Source organism: Condylura cristata, unplaced genomic scaffold (assembly GCF_000260355.1).
Source record: "Condylura cristata isolate star-nosed mole 26May11 unplaced genomic scaffold, ConCri1.0 scaffold00011, whole genome shotgun sequence".
Taxonomy (NCBI): domain Eukaryota; kingdom Metazoa; phylum Chordata; class Mammalia; order Eulipotyphla; family Talpidae; genus Condylura; species Condylura cristata.
This window is the reverse complement of record NW_004567112.1, coordinates 4,942,580-4,961,283: the sequence shown is the minus strand read 5'-3', so window position 1 is coordinate 4,961,283 and position 18,704 is coordinate 4,942,580. Positions and strand designations below refer to the sequence as shown.

Genomic DNA, 18,704 nt, shown 5'->3' with positions numbered 1-18,704 from the left:
CACACACACACACACACACACACACACACACACCCTGAAGTGAGGGACTTTATTTTGAAACTTGATCCAAAACTTGAAGGACACATTGGCAGTGGTAAAGAATAATATCCTGGGTTTGAAGGCCTCAGAATTCTCACGTGTCACCATCACCAGTTGTGAGGGGGTGTATGTGTGTGTGGAAGGAGGAAGAAAGGTGAAAAGGGCCCCAATTGTCTGCACTGCTGCGACGCTGCGTGCTTGGGCTGGCATAGCTGAGAGTGAGCAAACGTGCGCCTCTGTGCATGTGCTCGTGGCTTTGTGACGCCGTGCCCCGGAGCACGGAGTGGCTGGCGTGGCTGCAGCGTCAGGGAGGGAGGGCATCGCCAAAGGAGGGGAGAGTGGGGCTTTGAAGGATGACTCCTGGAGCCTGAAGAACAGGAGACAGGGCTCTGCCTCACTCACCACCCGGTAGTTTGGTTGATGGAAGCACTGTCTTTGCGGTGTCTGTTGGCCTGGCAGCTGCAATTTATTCATGTTGAGGTAGTCACAGCTGTTGAATACTTCTAGAATTGTCACATCTTTGAATTATTGTTTCCTGTGCTTGAGCCTCACTAACCCGGAGTAGGTGAAACTTTTCTGCTCAGATACCCCTGTACCAGCCCCAGTTTGAGGGAGACTGTCCCTTCTGTCACAAAGAGCCCCGTTTGTATTGCTCAGCAAGGTGCTGCCTCCTTGAATATTTCTGTTTCCTGCGTACTTAGCTGCTATTGCATTTCCTTTTTTATGCTAGATATAAAGAAAGAATAGTCTTCATGTTAAACAGGAAGGTTCAGTCTATGCTCAACAAGAAATATATTTGGTCTGAAGAGCTCATGATAATCATAAAAAATCAGTGTCATGAAATATTTGTTCTTTCTACCAATAACCTTCCTGTATCTTTTTTTTTAATTATTACAAAAGTTTATTTTTACATCATTTTGCACATTTTTTTTTTTCCATCTCGATTGTAATCCCCGCGAGTTTCCCATCACCAAATCACCCATGTGCCACCACCATAGTCCCGTGCATTTCCCTCCCTTTCCTTCCTGTATCTTTTTAATATAAAACATTCAGAATGCTCAGCTCCGAGGCCTCTGAGGAGTTGTAACGGACCATCTGTTTCACTTCCGGGTGGAGAATGCGCCCATCCTGCTATGCGTGCATAACGCTGCCAGCTCTGTGTTAGCAAAATGCTCATTATCGTGCTCTCAGAATTGTATTGGAAAGAAATTCTCTGCTAAACTTGATTAGGCTTTAATCAAAGTTTCCTTTTTCCCCATCTAGTACTCACCAGCGAGGGCATTGTGTTCATCTCAGACTTCTCTCCCTCTAAGCCGCCCTCAGGCCCTGGGAAAAAAGTTTACATCTCCAGCCCACACTCCAGCCCCTCCCACAGCAAGCTGGCTGCGGCCACCGGTGCCAAGAAGGCTCTGAATAAAGTGAAAATCTTACTCACTCAAGAGAAGCCGAGGTAAGCCAGGGTGTAAGCCACCTGCGTACAGCTGTCCACGAGCACGTCCTCACTGTTGGGGGTGTGCTGGGGTTGGCTTCCGTACCTGCGCCCTTCATGCTTATCACTTTAAGTCTAAGCTTGTTAGCACAACTTCGTTCTTTAGTTTCAGCAGCCAACCCGGATCCCTGGTCTCCCCGACCGTGCTAGACTCCGCCCTCCCCTTGACTTCAGAAATAGGTGAAAACTCTAACATTGAGGCTACTGAGTACATTTAAAGGTGAGAACAAGGCTGGATCGTATTAAATACATCCCTGCCTTACATGCTGTGCTCTTTTATTACCCTAAAATAAGATGTTTCCCACACTGGTGCGGGGCCTGGCTAGGAGGGACTGTGACTGGACTCATTTGGCGTCAGTTTCACTCTCCCAGTGTCAAAAGAGGATGCTAAAGGTTTTCATCTAGTTGTAATAATTAGGACCTAAGGACTTAGCATAGTGGAAGTATTCGCTCGGTAGGTGCTCGCTGTTAGTGTTTATTTCAGAAAGTACAGCAGGATAAAATTTTAAGTAACCCATTGCATGCACTAGAAGTACATTTCTTTTTCTAGAGCTTTTATTGCCATATTTTAATTGCTTTGATGGTGTGTTTTACATTCACTTTATAAAGTGTTTTACATTCATTTTATCTGTGACTAGAATTACCTTTTTGTAGGTAATTACCTGAAAAACTATTGCAAAGTATAAATTGCTCTACAGATCATTCTAAATTTATATGCAGATATGAATTTTATGTATTAAACCGCTGGCTGATTGTCCAGTTTGCCCCACGCCCCACCCTATGAAATAATTAAGGTAGCTTCTTAGCTATCTTAAGGGGTCTTCCTATTTATTTTTCATTGATTCTGTGTTATACATAGGTTCCTTTTTGTAGTGTCAATAGTTCTGTTAGTTGTGATTTCCATGTTATGTTTTCTGCTTTGTGAATGATAGGTGCATATGTTCACTTTGAATCTTAGAGAAATGCACTTGGTACCCCTTAAATAGAAGGATTCTGGGTGCTTCCACATACTTGGTTACATATAACTTCCTAGAGTCCTGGGAAGTACTATTGAGTTCCCCTTTCTTTGAAATCTGTTAGTAAATTCACTTAAGGAAATGGCAGAACCAGCATTGAAATATAACTCACACCTTCTCTCTAACTTTACTTTAAATTGCAAAACCTATAAAATTGCTTTGTAAAAAGCAAATAGTATAGAATTATGTCTGCTCCTGTTGAAATGTAATTAATGTTAAAATGTGATTAAATGCATACAACAATCACAGACTACTAAAATGATTTCTAACACTTTTTAGCAGTCTTAACTGTCAAACTCTGTATAATATTTTACTACCCTGATAAAGTTTATTTATTTACTCAGAGGAAAATGCTGACTGAATTAAATACCCTCTTTATCTCAAAACAGGTTGAGGGCAGTGGAAAAGCCCTCGGGCAGAGAGGAGGGAGGCCCGGGCCACAGGTCGGCCGGCCCCGACCCCGACCGCAGTGGCGGCTCAGTCTGTCCAGTCACCCAGGAGCCCCACAGCACTGTCTTCCGATGCAGCGCGGGCTCCTGCTTTAGATTCTCCAGCCCTAGACCTCTGTCCCTCTCCAGCTGTACAGTGCTGTTGCCAGCTGGACTCTGACTAAAGCCCAGGTCTCAGTTTTGGGTGCCAGCTCAGGCCAGTCACTTTAGGACATAGTCTGCGTTCTCCCTGACAATTACTGCATGGAGGAGCACAAGTTAATCCCCTCTGAGCTGTTTCTGATGGAAGTCTCTCCATGCCGACAGTGAACCTTTCCTCTTTGCAGCGCGGAGTCTGTCACGCTCAATGATTGCCTCCAGCTGGCTTATCTGCCTTCCAAAAGGAGCCACATGCTGTTGCTCTACCCGCGGGAGATTTTAATCCTTGACCTCGAGGTGAATCAAACAGTGGGTGTGATTGCCATAGAACGGACAGGAATTCCATTTCTGCAGGTATCTAGAGTTCTGAACTGTACCCCTTAAAGCTGATTGTGAAAGGTATATGGTGGGAAGCCGTACACCTTTGCGAAAGCCCTAGTTCTGCTTCCCCTTTTGTATTTATTTAAAGATGAACGATGTTGTTTTATTCCTTATTTTTCTGTACTCTTGAGTTGCTTTATCCTAGAAATTCTGTCTTATCTGGAGATATTTACTGAACTATTTAAGTGACAAGTTCTTTTAGGATATAAATGGATTTTTAAAATACTAATTAGTTTTAAAACTTGGCAACTGCTTGTGTAGTGTTTTTTGCCTAAATTCTTTAAGCCTGAGTTTGAGTTCCACAGTCTATACTTTATTGTTCTGTTGTATTTTTTTAAAGATTTACTTATTTATGCATATGGAACTGGGGTATAAGCCAGAGGTACAGGGGTGTGAGAGGACTCCTCAGAGACAGTGGGGAGCAGAACAGGCCGACTGACAAAGTACACTGCTGAGGGGAGCAGCGGGCAGTCAGGAGAGGTCTGCTGTACCATGTGGTCACCTCCAGGGCAGGGATCAAACTCATGCTGAAGTGGCTTCAGCTTAGTGCTGTGCTTTAACCCGCTGCACTACCAGGGAGGGCCCTGTTCTGTTGGATTTTTAAAAGTAAGCACATGTCTCTTTGAAGGTAATACCCTGCTTTCAGCGTGACGGTTTGTTTTGCCTACATGAGAATGGTTGCATCACCTTACGTGTTCGGAGATCTTATAATAGTATTTTCACCACTTCAGTTGAGGATCCAGGTAAGTTTTCTCTTGCAGTAATGTTAATTACATTTTTCTTCAAAATTTTATGAAGCTTCATGTGGCAAAGGCCAGCCAAAGCAAGGAATGAACGAGAAACCTTAAAAGCAGGATATGTTCACACACCCTGTCTGCGACCGAGCACTGTCTTGTCGCTCGCTGTGGCCACGCGCCGGTGGGTGTATCTTCTGTGATTTTTCTAATACTGGACCAACCTTGTATATGCCGGTGTGTGACCACATCTTTTGTCTGCTCTAGGCATTTTCATTATAGTTACAAGATTAAAAAAAGTCTCCAGTGCATTCAGTGGTAATTCTCAGTCTTATCCTGGAGAACAGAGAGTTGTTTATGAATGATGTGCTAATAAGCAGAGTATGATCACTGCAGTTCTCATCATCTCTCAGCTGCTCATTGTTTAATCATGCATCGTTGATTCTTTTCCAAAACATTTTATTTCTTTCAAAAATATTGTGAAGCATGTTATCTTGCTAGGTTATTTTGTAATTAAACTTTGTGTCTTTGTGTAGACCATCATTAAGTGGATTATCTTTATATGCTGAAAACATTAGTAATATTGTAAGAGGGGAGGCTGTCCTTGACTAACTTTGCAGTAGCGGAGGGTGTTATCCTTTTCAGCTGAGGTTTTAGTTACCTGAGAACACTCCATTTTGAGCTTTTACCTAAATGACATGGCTGTGTCTGGCTGTTTAAAAGAAAACAATGTTATGTTAAGACCCAGATCCTGTCCAGGAGCTGACCTATGATTTACGGAGCCAGTGTGACGCCATCCGGGTGACCAAAACCATCCGTCCCTTCAGCATGGTGTGTTGTCCGGTCAACGAGAACGCGGCTGCCCTCGTGGTGAGCGACGGCAGAGTCATGATATGGGAACTGAAGTCTGCTGCTTGTCACCGAAGCTCGCGGAGCAGGTAAACGACTCAAGAGGATGGGAGTTTTCTGGTCTTTAAAAAAAATTTCTTGAAATCACCACAGTATCTATCCTGTGAAAATATTTTTAAAGTGATACTTAAAACTTTGCACTACTGGGGACTGGGTAAGCCTGCTAGCGATATTTCACTTACAGTAAAATTAATAAACACTGTGGAAATAGGCAGAATGTCAGCCCCGAGCTGGAAGTGCCGACTGTGGGGCAGGTCCTAACGTGTGACACCCTCTGCCATCTGTCTCTGCAGTAGCTCTGGGGTGTCGCCTTTGTACTCGCCGGTGTCTTTCTGTGGGATTCCTGTCGGGGCGCTGCAGAATAAACTCCCAGACCTCTCCTTAGATAACATGATCGGTAAGCTTCTGTTATTGCTCTATTTCTCATGTGAGGGATTGGTTCGAAGGGCAGAATCTAAGTAGAACCATTGATGGGCATATAAAATCAAAGTTAATACTTAAGAAAACTCAACTGTAGAATCCTTCTATCCTAAATGAATACAAAATATAGTTAAACATTAAAGTCCCTGGCCCTCCCTGGTGGCGCAGTGGGTTGGAGCGCTGCACTGCGAAGCTAAGCCAAGCTGTGGCTGCTTCAGTGCGAGTTCAGTCCCCGCCCCGGGGGTGACCCACAGGGCGCAGCAGACCTCTCCTGTCTCCCCTCAGCGGTGTACTTTGTTGATCTGCCTGTTCTGCTCCCCACTCTGTTTATGGTGAATCCTCTCACCTCCCCTGCACCTCTGGCCTGTACCCCATTTTTGCATGCATAAATAAAATCTTAAAAAAAATAAAGTCCCTAAAGTAGCCTAGGTTGTTTTTTTCTGTTAACTGAAATTAGACTGTGTTCGTTCATGAGAGACTGATTTCAAGGGAAGACGCCAGACGCTGTGCCTCTGGGTGCCAGCTGAGGCCCTTGCTGTAGCCACCGCCCACTCCCAGCTTTCACGTGCTGCCCGCAGGTCACAGTGGAATACCTGCTTCTTTCTGCAGCTCCTAATTCTACATTTAACTCCAGCACAGCTTTCTTTAACCTCTCAAGCCTGATTTCAGTCTTCTTTTGTGGACACTAATAGTTGTCAGCTGTATCGTATGGTGGCTTTTTTTTTTTTAATTTGTTTCCTCCAGTTAATGACGAGTTCTGTACGAGTGGGATAGTGCTTGCTTCAGCCTTGTCCCCCAGCACTCAGCACAGGGCCTTGCACACTCCAGGTGTGCAGAGTTTTGTTTTTGACGAGAATGGCTTTTTGAAATTGAAGTGACCCTGGTTTACAGCCCTGTGTGTGTTTCAGGACTACAGGTTCACACCTTCTCAAGTGATAGTTATCACTCCACGTCCACCACCAGAGTGCCACTGACCCTCCACCACAGTCCACTGGACTGCCGTCATCCTGTGCTCACTCCTGGCTCCCACTCTGGAATCCTCAATTCTGGGGACAGAATTTAAGGGTTTGTTTTGTGTGGTCCCTGTCTTTGTTTCTTTGCATTCCACATGAGTGAAATTCTTGGGTATTTTTCTCCTGATTCATTTCTGCTTAGCAGAATTCCATCATACCCAACCATGTCCCGTATTGCTAGGCTTTAACTTTTTATGGCCCAGTAGTATTCCATTGTGTGTGTGCATACACACGTACATGTACCTGTGCACAAACCCTACGCCTTTATCCACCCATCTGTCAGTGATCCTTAGGTTGTTTGCATATTGTGGCTATTATAGACAGTGCTGCAAGGAATATAGGTGTACTTATTTTTGGATTAGTGGTTTTATAATTTTCAGATGTACTTCCAGAAATGGAAATGCTGAATTATATGGAAATCTATTTTTAATTTTTTGAGGAACCCCCCTAGTGTTTTCTAAAGAGATTGCACCAATTTACATTCCCACCAATGGTGTGTCAAGGTTCCTTTTATTTCTACACTTGACATTCACTGTTTCTGGTCTGGTAGATAGATTGGTCATTCTCACAGGTGTGAGGTGATACCTCACGGTGGTTTTGATTTGCATTTCCCTAGTAATACATGATGAGAGGCCTGTTGGCCTCTCTGTGTCTGTGGTAGCGAAATGTCTATTCAGCTCTTCTGCCGTTGCTTTTGCCTGTTTCTTTTGCCGTTAGGGTCAAAGCTTGAAACATCTCTAGCTAAAGCCACTGTCGGGAGTGTATTTCCTGTGTTTTCTTCCTATGTATTTGATGATTTCAGGTCTTGCATCCAACTCTTTAATCTATTTTGAATTGACTTTTGTTAATGATGTGAGGTTGTAGTCTGATTTCTTTCTTTTGCATCCTTTTGCAGTTTTCTCAGTGACATTTGTGGAAGAGACTTTTTTCCCTTCATCCATTTTATGCTCTTGGCTCCGTTGTGGTAAATTAGCTACTTGTATATGTGGGTTTTATTTCGGGGGCCTCAATTCCACTTCTGTGTGTGTCTTTTTATGCCATTGCCAACATATTTTGACAGCTGTCACTTTGCAGTATAGTTTGAATTGCAGGAGCATGATATCGCTGTTCCTTTTTTTTTTTTTTTCCCCAGGATTGCTTTGGCAATTCAGGTTTTTTTTTTTTTGGTTCCATACAACTTTTTATAATACTTGTTCTGTTTCCTTGAAGAATGCCATTGCAATTTTGATAGGGATTGCATTGTGAATCTGTATATCATTTTGTGCAATGTAGCCTTTTTAACAATGTTAATTCTTTTAATTCATGAGTGCAGAATATCTTTCCATTACTTTGTGTTGTTTCCTATTTCTTTTAACAATGTCTTAAAAGTTTTCATTGTACAGATCTTTCTAGCATGCAGTATTTAATTGAAGGAATTAAGGAATTGAGCAACATTAGAAAATAATTTTAATCTTTTGACACACATTAGTTTGGGATTCTTCAAACAAATATTTATTTGTAGATAAAATATTTCCAAGTTATTTCTTACTGGAACACTATGTGTTATAGAAGGAGTGAGGATTTGTGATTTTGAGTATTATACACCTAGAACTGCAAGACTTTGTAAATAGTCCAAAAAAGTGGAAGTGTGTCAACTAATTTTGACATCTAACTCTTTGAAAATTCGATGGTGGTTTATAAAGGACTTCATTATTTGTACTTCCATGATGTAATTGAAAGCAGAGATTTTTCAGCAGTTTAACTGTGAGGTGATGTACTAGAAAGGTGTCACCCACTAAGCCTCGGAGCCGAGGTGACACGGACTGCAGGCGTAACCCTGAGAGCGGAGTGGCCCGTGCCTGCAGCAGCCTGCGAAGCAGCGCGCTGTCTCCGGCTGTGCGTGTGCAGTGGAGGAGCAGAGCGATTTTAAAGACTTGCCCCGGACAACAGCTCACAGGAGAAGAGTCCAGATGTGACCTGGTGTCCATCTGGATCCTGCTCCTCCTCCGGCCACAGTCCTTTCTGTTCACAGCAATCGTAGGCAAGACCGGCGCGCTCCAGGCCGGTTTCCTCGTGAAGCTCACAGTGGTAAAATCTTTTGGCTCGTTGACACTGACATTTAAGCTTCTTTCTCTTCACCTTCAGGCATATAAGTCTATGTGAGGACGCTTAGACAGTTGTTTGCAAAATTCATTTTATCAGTCATACAATTTTCTGAGTTAATTGACCTTGTCTGCACTTAATATAAAATCTTAAAGTGAAAAGAATTGTAAGTACTTATACCCAGAACTAATCAGTTAATATGAAACTTACAGAAGGCTGAAATTTTATGCTGTGTAGGTATCTAAATGATATAAACTACATTTTCCAGAAGACAAAAGCATACAGATCGTGTAGCAATTCTTGACAAAGTAATTGATTTAAAAGTACTAAATAAGCAAGCTTTGTTACTTGAAAACATTTTAATTAAAACTTTTAATTAAACTATTAATTTGAAATTCACTGTGTACTTAGCGATAATTGAAAACAGTTCAGTTATACACAGAGGCTTGATTTATATTCATTGTGTGAGAGCTGCTGCTTATTAAGGCCTCCTCTGCTCTGCCTTGTGGATTGCCTCAGGAAGATGCTGGAAGCGACGGTGGCGGGGGAGGTGGGCACGGGCCTCCCTGCCGAGCCGCCTGTTCCTTTGAGCTGTCTTCCCTTACCAGAGGCTGGCGTGGGTTGTGTGGCTGATCCTGAGGGTCCGTTGGTTGGGGTCATAGAACGTCATCTTTTTTCTGTGTCTTACCGATTTTAAAGTAACTATTGTTATGACCTTCCAGCTGCAAGGGTTATAGTCAGGGTTCCATCACACACTCCTAGAAATTATTTACACTTTTCCCTTCACAGTGCGTGTGTGTGTTTATGAATGTACAAAGAATGACGCTCAGGCTATAGTATATATTTTGACACTGGTGATTTATAAGAAGAAAATCTTTGTACTCTTTAGTGAATGATTTTGTTAATCATTTTGTTAAAATGGTTTTTGTTAGTGCTTTCAAAATTTAGTTTGTCTTGAAAACCTTAGTACAAATGTTTTACCTAAAATAATGCCATTGAAGACTTAACTATAATGTGAGTTTATATATTATATAGGTGTATATTAATATCTAAGATACATGTTACATAGTCATGTAGTCATGTAACTATAATGTATAGTTCTCTACTGTTTACATGTTTGTAACCATAGAGCTTAAATTTTGTAATGAACATATTAAGGACATTTCTTCCTGGAAACCTAAATCGTTCGTGGAGCTGCTGACAGTGACTGCCCTTCCGCTGTGATCTTTCAGCACGTCTGACCGCGTGGGGCCCCTCGGGAAGCCAGCAGGCGGTGTCGGTGGCATCCCTCCCACGACAGGCTGCTGCACCCACGGGCTCTTGGTTTGCCTTTCGTTAGTGCCCTAATATCAAGGACTTTAGCTGAAACAGTGTTTTTTAGAAGCCAAAGGTTCCAGCCAGCAAGACTTGGGCACAATATGCTCCTCGACCTGTTCCAGGAGGGCGGTCCAGTGCCGTGGCCGAGGACAGGCGTGGGCTGTGTGGACCTTGAGAGTTGTCTTCCGGCCCTGCCTCTGTCTCCCAGGAGACTTTCAGTAGGTTTTTAAGATCACATACATTATAATTAAGGTGGTTTTTGTTTGTTTGTATGTTTGTTTTTTATGAAATTAGGGCAAAGTGCAATTGCTGGGGAAGAACTTCCCAAAGGCTCCACCCTGCAGGAAGTGCACCTCAAGTTCTTGCTAACAGGGCTGCTTTCGGGGCTGCCCTCGCCACAGTTTGCTATCCGCATGTGCCCACCATTGACCACGAAAAACATCAAGATGTATCAGCCCCTGCTTGCTGTTGGTGAGTGTGGGGCCTCTCCATCTAAAAGACACGTTCTCTCGCTGACTGTTAGAAAACCCTGTGTTCTCTTTGAGAGCGCATTAAAGGGAGAAAGGGCCTGCATGTTCCTGAGAACGCTCGTTTTGCGAGGTTTTGTGGCTTCTTTTTTTGTCCTTTTAATGCACTCATCTTTTAGTTTTAATCACGTGACAACTCACAACTCAGCCACCCGACAGCAGGCAAGAGCGACCTCGGTCCTATGGCTGTGTTTCTGGGTCTGTGCACTTTGTCCTTCTTGGGCCATCCAGGCTCTGTGTGTGTGTGTCATTTGTGTTGGAGTTTTGTTAACCAATGATGTCAATCATGTAATAACAGAACATTTTTTGGCTATGAGTTGTATATTAAACACTGCTTACAGGGACTGGGGTCTCTGTAAACTAGGTTTGCCTTTTGGATTAAAGTTGCATATTTTTAGATTGTCAGTAGAAGAATTGGTCTGAGTTCCAACTTGCTGCCACATTAATTTCATAGTAATATGAATCTAAATTTCTTTACAGCGGGAACCAACTTTTATTATTAAAAATATAAGGCTAAAATGTATTTCACTAGACTTGAAAAGTGCTGAAGGTTGAAGTTGTCAACCATTTTTCTTAAGATGCTGTCAGTTGGCTTCTAGCTTTTTTCCCTAGGCCTATAAACATTTCCATTTATTTTTCTCTCTAAAATGAAAATCTGGCGACATTTATGTTGTAGCTAATTGTCTCAGTTTAATGACTGACATCTAAGTATGCTAAGGATTCATTAAGTAACTACTGACAGTATTTTTATTTTCTCATTTTTCCTACTATCTTATGAAAGTGATTTGACTGTTAAAATAGTCTGTGCACATGTCTGTATTTTATAATACAAGTACAGGTAAGTGTTTAAATTTTGCTTTAGAAACCTCTGATTCATATCACACTTAGAGATTGGAATTAGAATTTTCCAGTGTACGATAGGTATGTTTATGTGCAATATCAGGGTGTTTAATTTGTCAATTTCTTAGAGAAAACTACATCTTGGGATAGCCGGATATTAAGAGCAAAGTCTGGGTCCAAGATATCCAGTGGAGAATAAGCTACCCTAGACAGGTGTATAATGAATATTCAGTCATTTACTGAATGGAGTGCAATAAAGCGAAGCGGAAAAATGTAAAATCATATGAGAATTATATTTGAATACGAGCTATGAAGTTTTGCAGCGTGACTAGGAAGGAGAAGCAGACTTTGACAGGGGACTTCTGTGTCCCTCTGGTACATTAGATTCAGCATCATCAAAGCTTGCAAAATGTAGAACAATTTCACTATTATAGAGATATGGTAATTGAAATGTTTAGTTTTGAGGACTGGTTGTAATAAGCATTCCAGATTTCAAAAAGCATAAACTCCCATGTAGAAGAAAGCTTGGGCAAGTGCTCCCTCCAGTTACGCGTGTTGCGGTGGGCCTTGAAGTCCTTCCGTGGATGTTTCCCCCTGGGTTGAGGTTGGATTTCAGAGCATGTGAGAGTGAGCCCACTTTTGATAAGCTGAAAGACCGGGCCTGTTTTTTACAATGTAGCGTTAGTCCCATTCTAAAAAACAAATGATGTAATATGATTAAAATTTTAAGAAAAGACTTTGTTGGCAAACTCTGGAACTCCATCGAGAGAGGGTGCTCGCGGCCGCTCACGCTCTCCCGTGGCGTCTGTTCTAGGCACCGGCAACGGCTCTGTCTTGGTGTACCACCTCACCAGTGGGCTGCTGCACAAGGAGCTCAGCGTCCACTCGTGCGAAGTCAGGTGAGTCTGCCCTGCGCCGCGAGCCCTGGCGGAGGCCTGCGGGCTTTCCAAAGCGGTAGCAGATGTTTACCTTGTGTTTATTGCTGCTTCTTACTTTCTTACCGATGTCCAGAATATTTTCTCACTGGAAATTCACTGTAGTCCCCTCTTTAGGTTTATGTAGTTTGAGTTCCTCTTCTGAAAGATCTGTATAGTCATAAAGATCTTCATGAGTCTCACTTATTTCTTTGTTTAAACACCATCAGAAAAGGACCAAAACCGTGTAGCATTTATTTTTTCACTTTGAAACCTGATCTGTTCACGAGTGCTGTCTTCCTAGAGAGATCTGAGATTCCGCTCCCCTTGCCCTCTCCAGAGCATTATTTTGCTGATGGCTCGGCTATTTCCCTTTCTTAGCCCAGCAGCAAGGGGTTGTACAGTTGTATGTACATTGTAATGTTGTATGTGCATCGTTAAAGTTGTATGTGTACTTTCTGATGTCCTTTTCTGTCCTCTAGAGGTTGTATAGGCCCCATGTGTGTGGTAAAGTTCTTAATGAACCCTCTGAATACATTATCACTAAGGGCATTTTCTGAGTGAGGAAGAGTTATTAGCTCTTAAAGACTCACAACTACTGGTTGTGATGGAAATTGTAAGCTTGTTCGTCTTTCCCGTGACTGCTTATCTGGACCTGGTGCTGTGTGCGCCTGTGTCTCCCTAAGGACGTTCACACCGCGTGGTAACGTCATCATAAACATAGACTGGGGTGCAGTGGCTCCGGTATCTGTTTAGACCCTTTCAGGCGGCTCATCTCTCCCTGCAGTCGTCCTTGCTGCCTCTGTTTCTCTCTGCATTCTCCTCACATTGTCTTAGCCTTACGCTGTTTCCGTCATGTCTGACACCAGCCAGTCAAAATTCCATGTACTCGGTATTTGCTCTCAGGGTTACATTAAAGAGTAAGAATTTGTGTTTTCATTTCCTTGAGTCTCTACTACAACTCTGTAATAGGCTTTCACTATCCCTAGTTTACAGGGCAAGAAACTGAGCATTTTAATCTGAGAAAAGGGTAGAGGGAATTCAGTTTGGGCCTTCCAGGTTTTAAAACTTGGCTTTTGTACTTGACAGTTTATGTGCTAGATCTTCAGCTCAAAAGTGCACATAGATCCGTAGGAGATAATTTGACAATAAATGTATTGATTGAACTAAGATTTATGCCAAGGATTTGACTCATTTCTGGAAATCAAGCATATAGAGCACTTAAATCTTTGCTAAAGACACAATCACTGGCTTACTGGTGAGCTTTTCCTTCACATCAGATTTATTATCCTGGAGTAGTTTTATCAATATACTACTGAGTCCATGGCATGGCCTGCATGCTGTGACAGTGTTGTGACCAAGGCACACTGAAATTACTCGAGATACCAAATAATGTAGGGACTTGGGGTTGCTACTCTGCCAGACTGGTACTGTGGATGATTACTTAAATGTGCTCCATTTTTTAATATAAATTTTCCCTCTTAATTGCCATTTTGAAGATAATTCACATTTTTATCCAGAGAAGGTGCTCAGGAGGTTGCTTTAATCATGCTGTCTTTGCATTTCAATTATAGCCATTACGGTATTACATTCAAAACCACTAGGAAAATTTCACAGATGTTATAAAAATTGCTGAATTTATTACCAAGTCCAAATACCCTGTCATTGACATGCAAATTAGTGACCAACTTTTGAAAGATGTTTTTCTACCTTGTACTAAATGTGCCTTTAAAACCACTTAATCTTCAGTACCAGAATCTTAGGCTTATGAGTGGGCAGGCCTGCCTAACTGCAGATAGCTGGCACTGTGTGTTTTAAACCACGATGTTTTGACCAAGATGCACTTTCTAAGCCAGTATTGCACACCCACTTTATGCCTGTAAACAGGCAGAACCTTTGAGGCTTATGTTCAGTGACAACTCTAGAAGTAAGCAAAGTGGGTGGTGAAGGTAGATTTTCTTAGATTATTTGTGTATGTCTTTGTCCAGAGTGCCAGATTTATACTTGGCAGTGTCAGAAATTAGTCTGACACTGTTTATGTGGGTAGTAGAACCTTTACTCACCATTGCTTTGAGTAGAATAAGTGGTTCGTGCAAAGTAGAATGCTTTCTATTTTGCCTGACTCTAAATTTGCCGAAGTTGATTTCATATAATTATAGAACCTCAGGGTTTTCCAGAAAGTGTGTCCTCCCTTCTCCCCCTGCTTACTAGAGTTGAGAAGCATCGCCTCTGAACCCCAACAGGCCGCGCTTAGGAACTGGTAGGACTCAGCACCTGAAACACCTGCCAGAGTTATAGCTGTTCAGTAGTTAGGAAGCCTGTGAAACAAACCTAGGCTAAGTCAGATTTGAGCTGCTCTCTGCAGGTGTTCTAGAACTCAGCTTAACTAGTGTAAACAGTGGTTTCCTGGGGGCAGTGTGGTGCTCAGCTGTTGGACAGGAGTTTTGCTTTTCATTTGAGAGATAATCCCCTCCTGCTCTAATCCATGCTGAAGTCCACCTGGGTTTTTATTTTCAATAGTTGATTATTCCTTAGGATGTATCCGATATATAAACTGCTGCTCAATCCGCTCAAAGGCAGAGTCCCATAGCACAGCCTGGAGACAAGCAGTCACCCATGTTCTGTGTTGCCCTAGCACTGGACCACTTGCCAGCAGTGGAGAGAGCATGTTTCTGGCTGTGCCTGGCACTGAGAGGCGGGAGAAGTGCTGGGTATTTTCGTACATGCGTGTCATGTAGAATTTACTCAGTGTCATCATGTGCCTGGAGAAACATGATATGGTTCCTCCTTCAGAGAGTACAGTCCTCTGTGGTATTTTGGCCACTGGCACTGTGGAAGTTGTTCAGACTTCCAGGCAAAACCCTACTTGCCCTTTGGGTTTCCTCTGCAATGGTTCTCCAGGAAGCCCAGCCTGGCCTCTGTGATGAAAGTCCATGTGACTTCACGAACTGCTGTTGAACTTGGCATTGCTTGCCGTTGTAAAAGGTGATACAGAATCACTTGTTTTGATATATCTTTTCTGCTGGATCGGGAAGTTCCAGAAGGACAGTTCACTGCTGTCCAGCGTGGTGACAGCATGTACTATGTACTTAACATGTATTTTTAAAAGAGCAGATGCAGAACGGCAGGACTGGAAGTCTCGGTGGCCAGGGAGGGTTGTGGCGCCTGACTGCTGGAAAGCGATGGTCTAGATGGTCATCAACAAGACCTGGATGGTGTGTCTTGGCTTCCTTTGGGCAAACAGATCTGATTGCAGCCACCAGCATGTACAGAGCAGAATAAGCCCAACGTGATTCTTCTCTCCTAAAGTTAATGAGTATTACTTACCTTTTAGGTGAAAGAGAAGAGACAAAGGGATTTTTTTCTGGTGAATAGTTGGCCAGATTATACTGTGTTCAGGATAGGTGTGGTTTCATTTTATAAGTGGAATGGCCTCATGAAGGAAACGGGACTTGAGTCAGCTTTTGAAGTGACAGTGAGAGTGGGTAAAGGTGATCATTGCTGATGCTGGGAACCACATGTCCTCTTGGGCAAAGGGGAAGTATTTAAGGCTCCTTCTAGCCAGAGCATTCGAACTGGGGTGGAATTAGGTAAGCTAGATCGGGGTCAACGACATTTTCTGTAAAGGACCAGGTGCAGACACTTCTGTCGCAGCTGCTCACCTGTGGGGAAGGTGTTTGTGAATAAGGGCCTGGACATGCTGGCGAGAGGCTGTGTGAGGGCAGCGGTTGACGCTCCCCTCCCAGCCGGCCTCTGCTGCCTTGTGGGCCTCTGTGACTGCTGAGGCCATTGTGTTTGTCTCCTCTTCCGTTCCCTGAAGCCATATCTTGAACATTCTCCAGTTCTATGGGTGAGGAAGTCGCGGCTCCCTGTGACCAGCCCTCCATGAAGGAGGCGCCAGGCTTGTGCTTGTTGTCGTGCCTGTTGGGGACTTTCGCCCTGTGTGCTTTTTCTCTAGTTAATAAACCATTGGGAACGTTCACCCACTTCCAAACCTAAGCTCTCAGGTCAGAATCTTTGCTGCAGGGGTTTTGCTTTCTAATCAGCTAGAAATTCTGAAACAGCCTGACAAGTGCTAAGCGCATCCGACTGCTCGCGTTCTGCTCAGGACCTTTCCACTGTGCTGTTCAGGTTGTGGAACTGGGAGACTCCAGCGGGTGGGCTCCCTCTGCGGACTCAGTGGCCAGTCGCCTGCCGCCCCCCTGTCTTATCCGTACAGTCGCAGGTGCAGCTTTCATTAGAAACCGTTTCGTTAATGTTCGAACTGTTTGGTAACGTGGTCTCAACGAGGAGGTCACATAACACTTCTTAATTAACTTGTATACTAAAATGAAAGCTTTAGGGAAACAGTTTTATTAAATAAAGTTTTCAAACAGAAAGGATGTTAGTCAACTTTTGTTTAATTTTTCATTATAGAGGTATTGAATGGACAAGCCTGACTGGTTTTCTTTCTTTCGCTACCTCAACACCGAACAACATGGGATTAGTGAGGAATGAACTTCAGCTGGTTGACCTTCCGACAGGTTTGTATATTTAGACTTCAGAAATCTAAAATGGCTTGTCATTGGTCAAAGGTGTTGCTGCTTACAGAACATTTTTTAACAGCAGACAGTTGTTTTATAAGAGTCAGTAAAACTTTAGAAGTTGGTATTTCTAAATGTCTAAAATGAACTGATTTAAAAGAAATGAGAAGAAATTCAAGAAACTTTTAAAATGTTATGTGATTGGTCTTTCATGTATATGACTTTTGAGAATACTTTTTAATACTTAGAACAGCTTAGAGACAAATGGAAGAAAAACAGCAAAGTAGAGGGTGGTGCCGGCCGTGTGGTTTACCTTCATGTTTCTCCTTGTTCATGTGCTGATTGCACTTTCTCTTTAATGTTTGCTGTTAAAGGTAGGAGTATTGCCTTTCGTGGAGAACGAGGCAATGATGAATCGCCCATCGAAGTGATCAAAGTATCTCACTTGAAGTAAGTGTCAACCTGAAAAAAAAATGGTTGAACCTCAAAAATTTTTTTAAGAGAGTTAGAATGTGTTAGAGTTCATATAGAATTTACTATGATAGGAAGTAGAACTATTAGTGACGCCCTGTTAAAGAAAATATTCTGATCACAAAATTTATTCTCCTTTTCTGAAAAGATGAGGTGACTTTTGTGTGAATCTAGACTATGGGTCTGCCAGGCTTAAAGGGTTGCTCAAGCCACCATCATGGCTATTGGGGCAGTTTGGTCCGTTCAGTACAGAGTCCATTTGGTTTAGTCAATCAATGGTCTAAACTTAAAAAATGCAAGCTACTGGCCCTGCAAAGGTTCCTCCCAGGTTAAACAGGAGCAGGATGCTAACTCCCTGGGACAATGAGATTACTTCCCAGGGCATGACCAGGAGCACCTGCGGAGTCTGATGTGCCACTTGGTGTCCTAGAGACTGACCAGCAGAAGGCCTTGCTAACAAGATCAGAACCACAGTGTGGGTTAGAAGCTCGATTTCAATCTTTGAACATAGAGCACAAAACTATGGACCCTCAGACTGATCTCCCCAAAAAGCCTAGATAAACTAAGCATACATTTGCTTCTTTCTTTTTGCTCTGTGTTCTCTTGCTCTGAGTAATCACCACTCAATAAAAGGCTAGGTTTTGCCTTCTCGGCAGCATCCTGCCATAACAGCTTGTTCCACAACTCCCATTTCTTTGATAGTGTGGTGTTGCCAGACACAGCATTAGGCATTTCATCAGATGCATGATCCGGAGCCACTGTAAGCTGGAGATGCGAATGCGCATTGTCACTAAGGAAATGTTACTTGTTGTCTGGTGAAATTTCACCTCAGCATGGAGATGCAGGGTATTGGGTAAAAGTGCTCATTTTCTTTATTACTTAAGCCCATTGAGTTTTTAGTTTTGTTGCAAATGAAAATAAATACACGTAAAGCAGAATTATTAAAAATAGAAAGCTGAATGATCATCAACCGAAAGAACAAAGGAAAGTACTTCTCACATAGTTTTCAAAGTTGCTTTACCTTTTCTGTGATCTTTGTGATCGTTTTAGAAGCATCTCATCCATTTTACCAAAAAGGCTTTCTGGGGTTTTGATTGGATGCCGCTTCTACATCCGTGTGGGGGCGGGTGACATCATAGCCAAGTTTGTGATTCCTGAAGATGGTATATCTTAGATCTTCTTTGCACTTACTTAGATCTTTAATATCTTTCAGTAATACTTAATAGTTTTTATAGACTCTTATACATCATTTGTTATTCTTTCCCCCTTTGATGCTTTTGTAAGTGGTTTGCTTTTAGTTTCGGTTGCTAATTATTTATTACCTATTGGAATAGTTAATTTTTTGTAATTGTCTGTTTAAAATGTGTTTTCTGAATTTTCAGTTTACTGAGCTCTTTATATTTCTTTATGATAAAATCTTGCAAGTGGGATCTTGTATAGTG

The 18,704-nt window shown here is 42.6% G+C and overlaps 1 protein-coding gene across 2 annotated transcripts in view; it reads left to right on the top strand.

Annotated features, from left to right (window-relative positions):
• Positions 1 to 18,704, top strand: part of WDR11 (WD repeat domain 11) — a 43,771-nt gene that overhangs the window by 8,932 nt on the left and 16,135 nt on the right. The window contains exons 5-13 of one of the 2 annotated variants that reach the window (XM_004680974.2): positions 1,303 to 1,489; positions 3,320 to 3,485; positions 4,141 to 4,255; positions 4,989 to 5,184; positions 5,449 to 5,552; positions 10,282 to 10,458; positions 12,169 to 12,253; positions 16,685 to 16,791; positions 17,166 to 17,241. In XM_004680974.2, the coding sequence (XP_004681031.1) occupies positions 1,303 to 1,489; positions 3,320 to 3,485; positions 4,141 to 4,255; positions 4,989 to 5,184; positions 5,449 to 5,552; positions 10,282 to 10,458; positions 12,169 to 12,253; positions 16,685 to 16,791; positions 17,166 to 17,241 (1,213 nt within the window). Of the gene's footprint in view, positions 1 to 1,302; positions 1,490 to 1,674; positions 1,749 to 3,319; positions 3,486 to 4,140; positions 4,256 to 4,988; positions 5,185 to 5,448; positions 5,553 to 10,281; positions 10,459 to 12,168; positions 12,254 to 16,684; positions 16,792 to 17,165; positions 17,242 to 18,704 lie in introns of those variants that run through there. The other variant, XM_012723876.1, reaches the window with a different exon arrangement.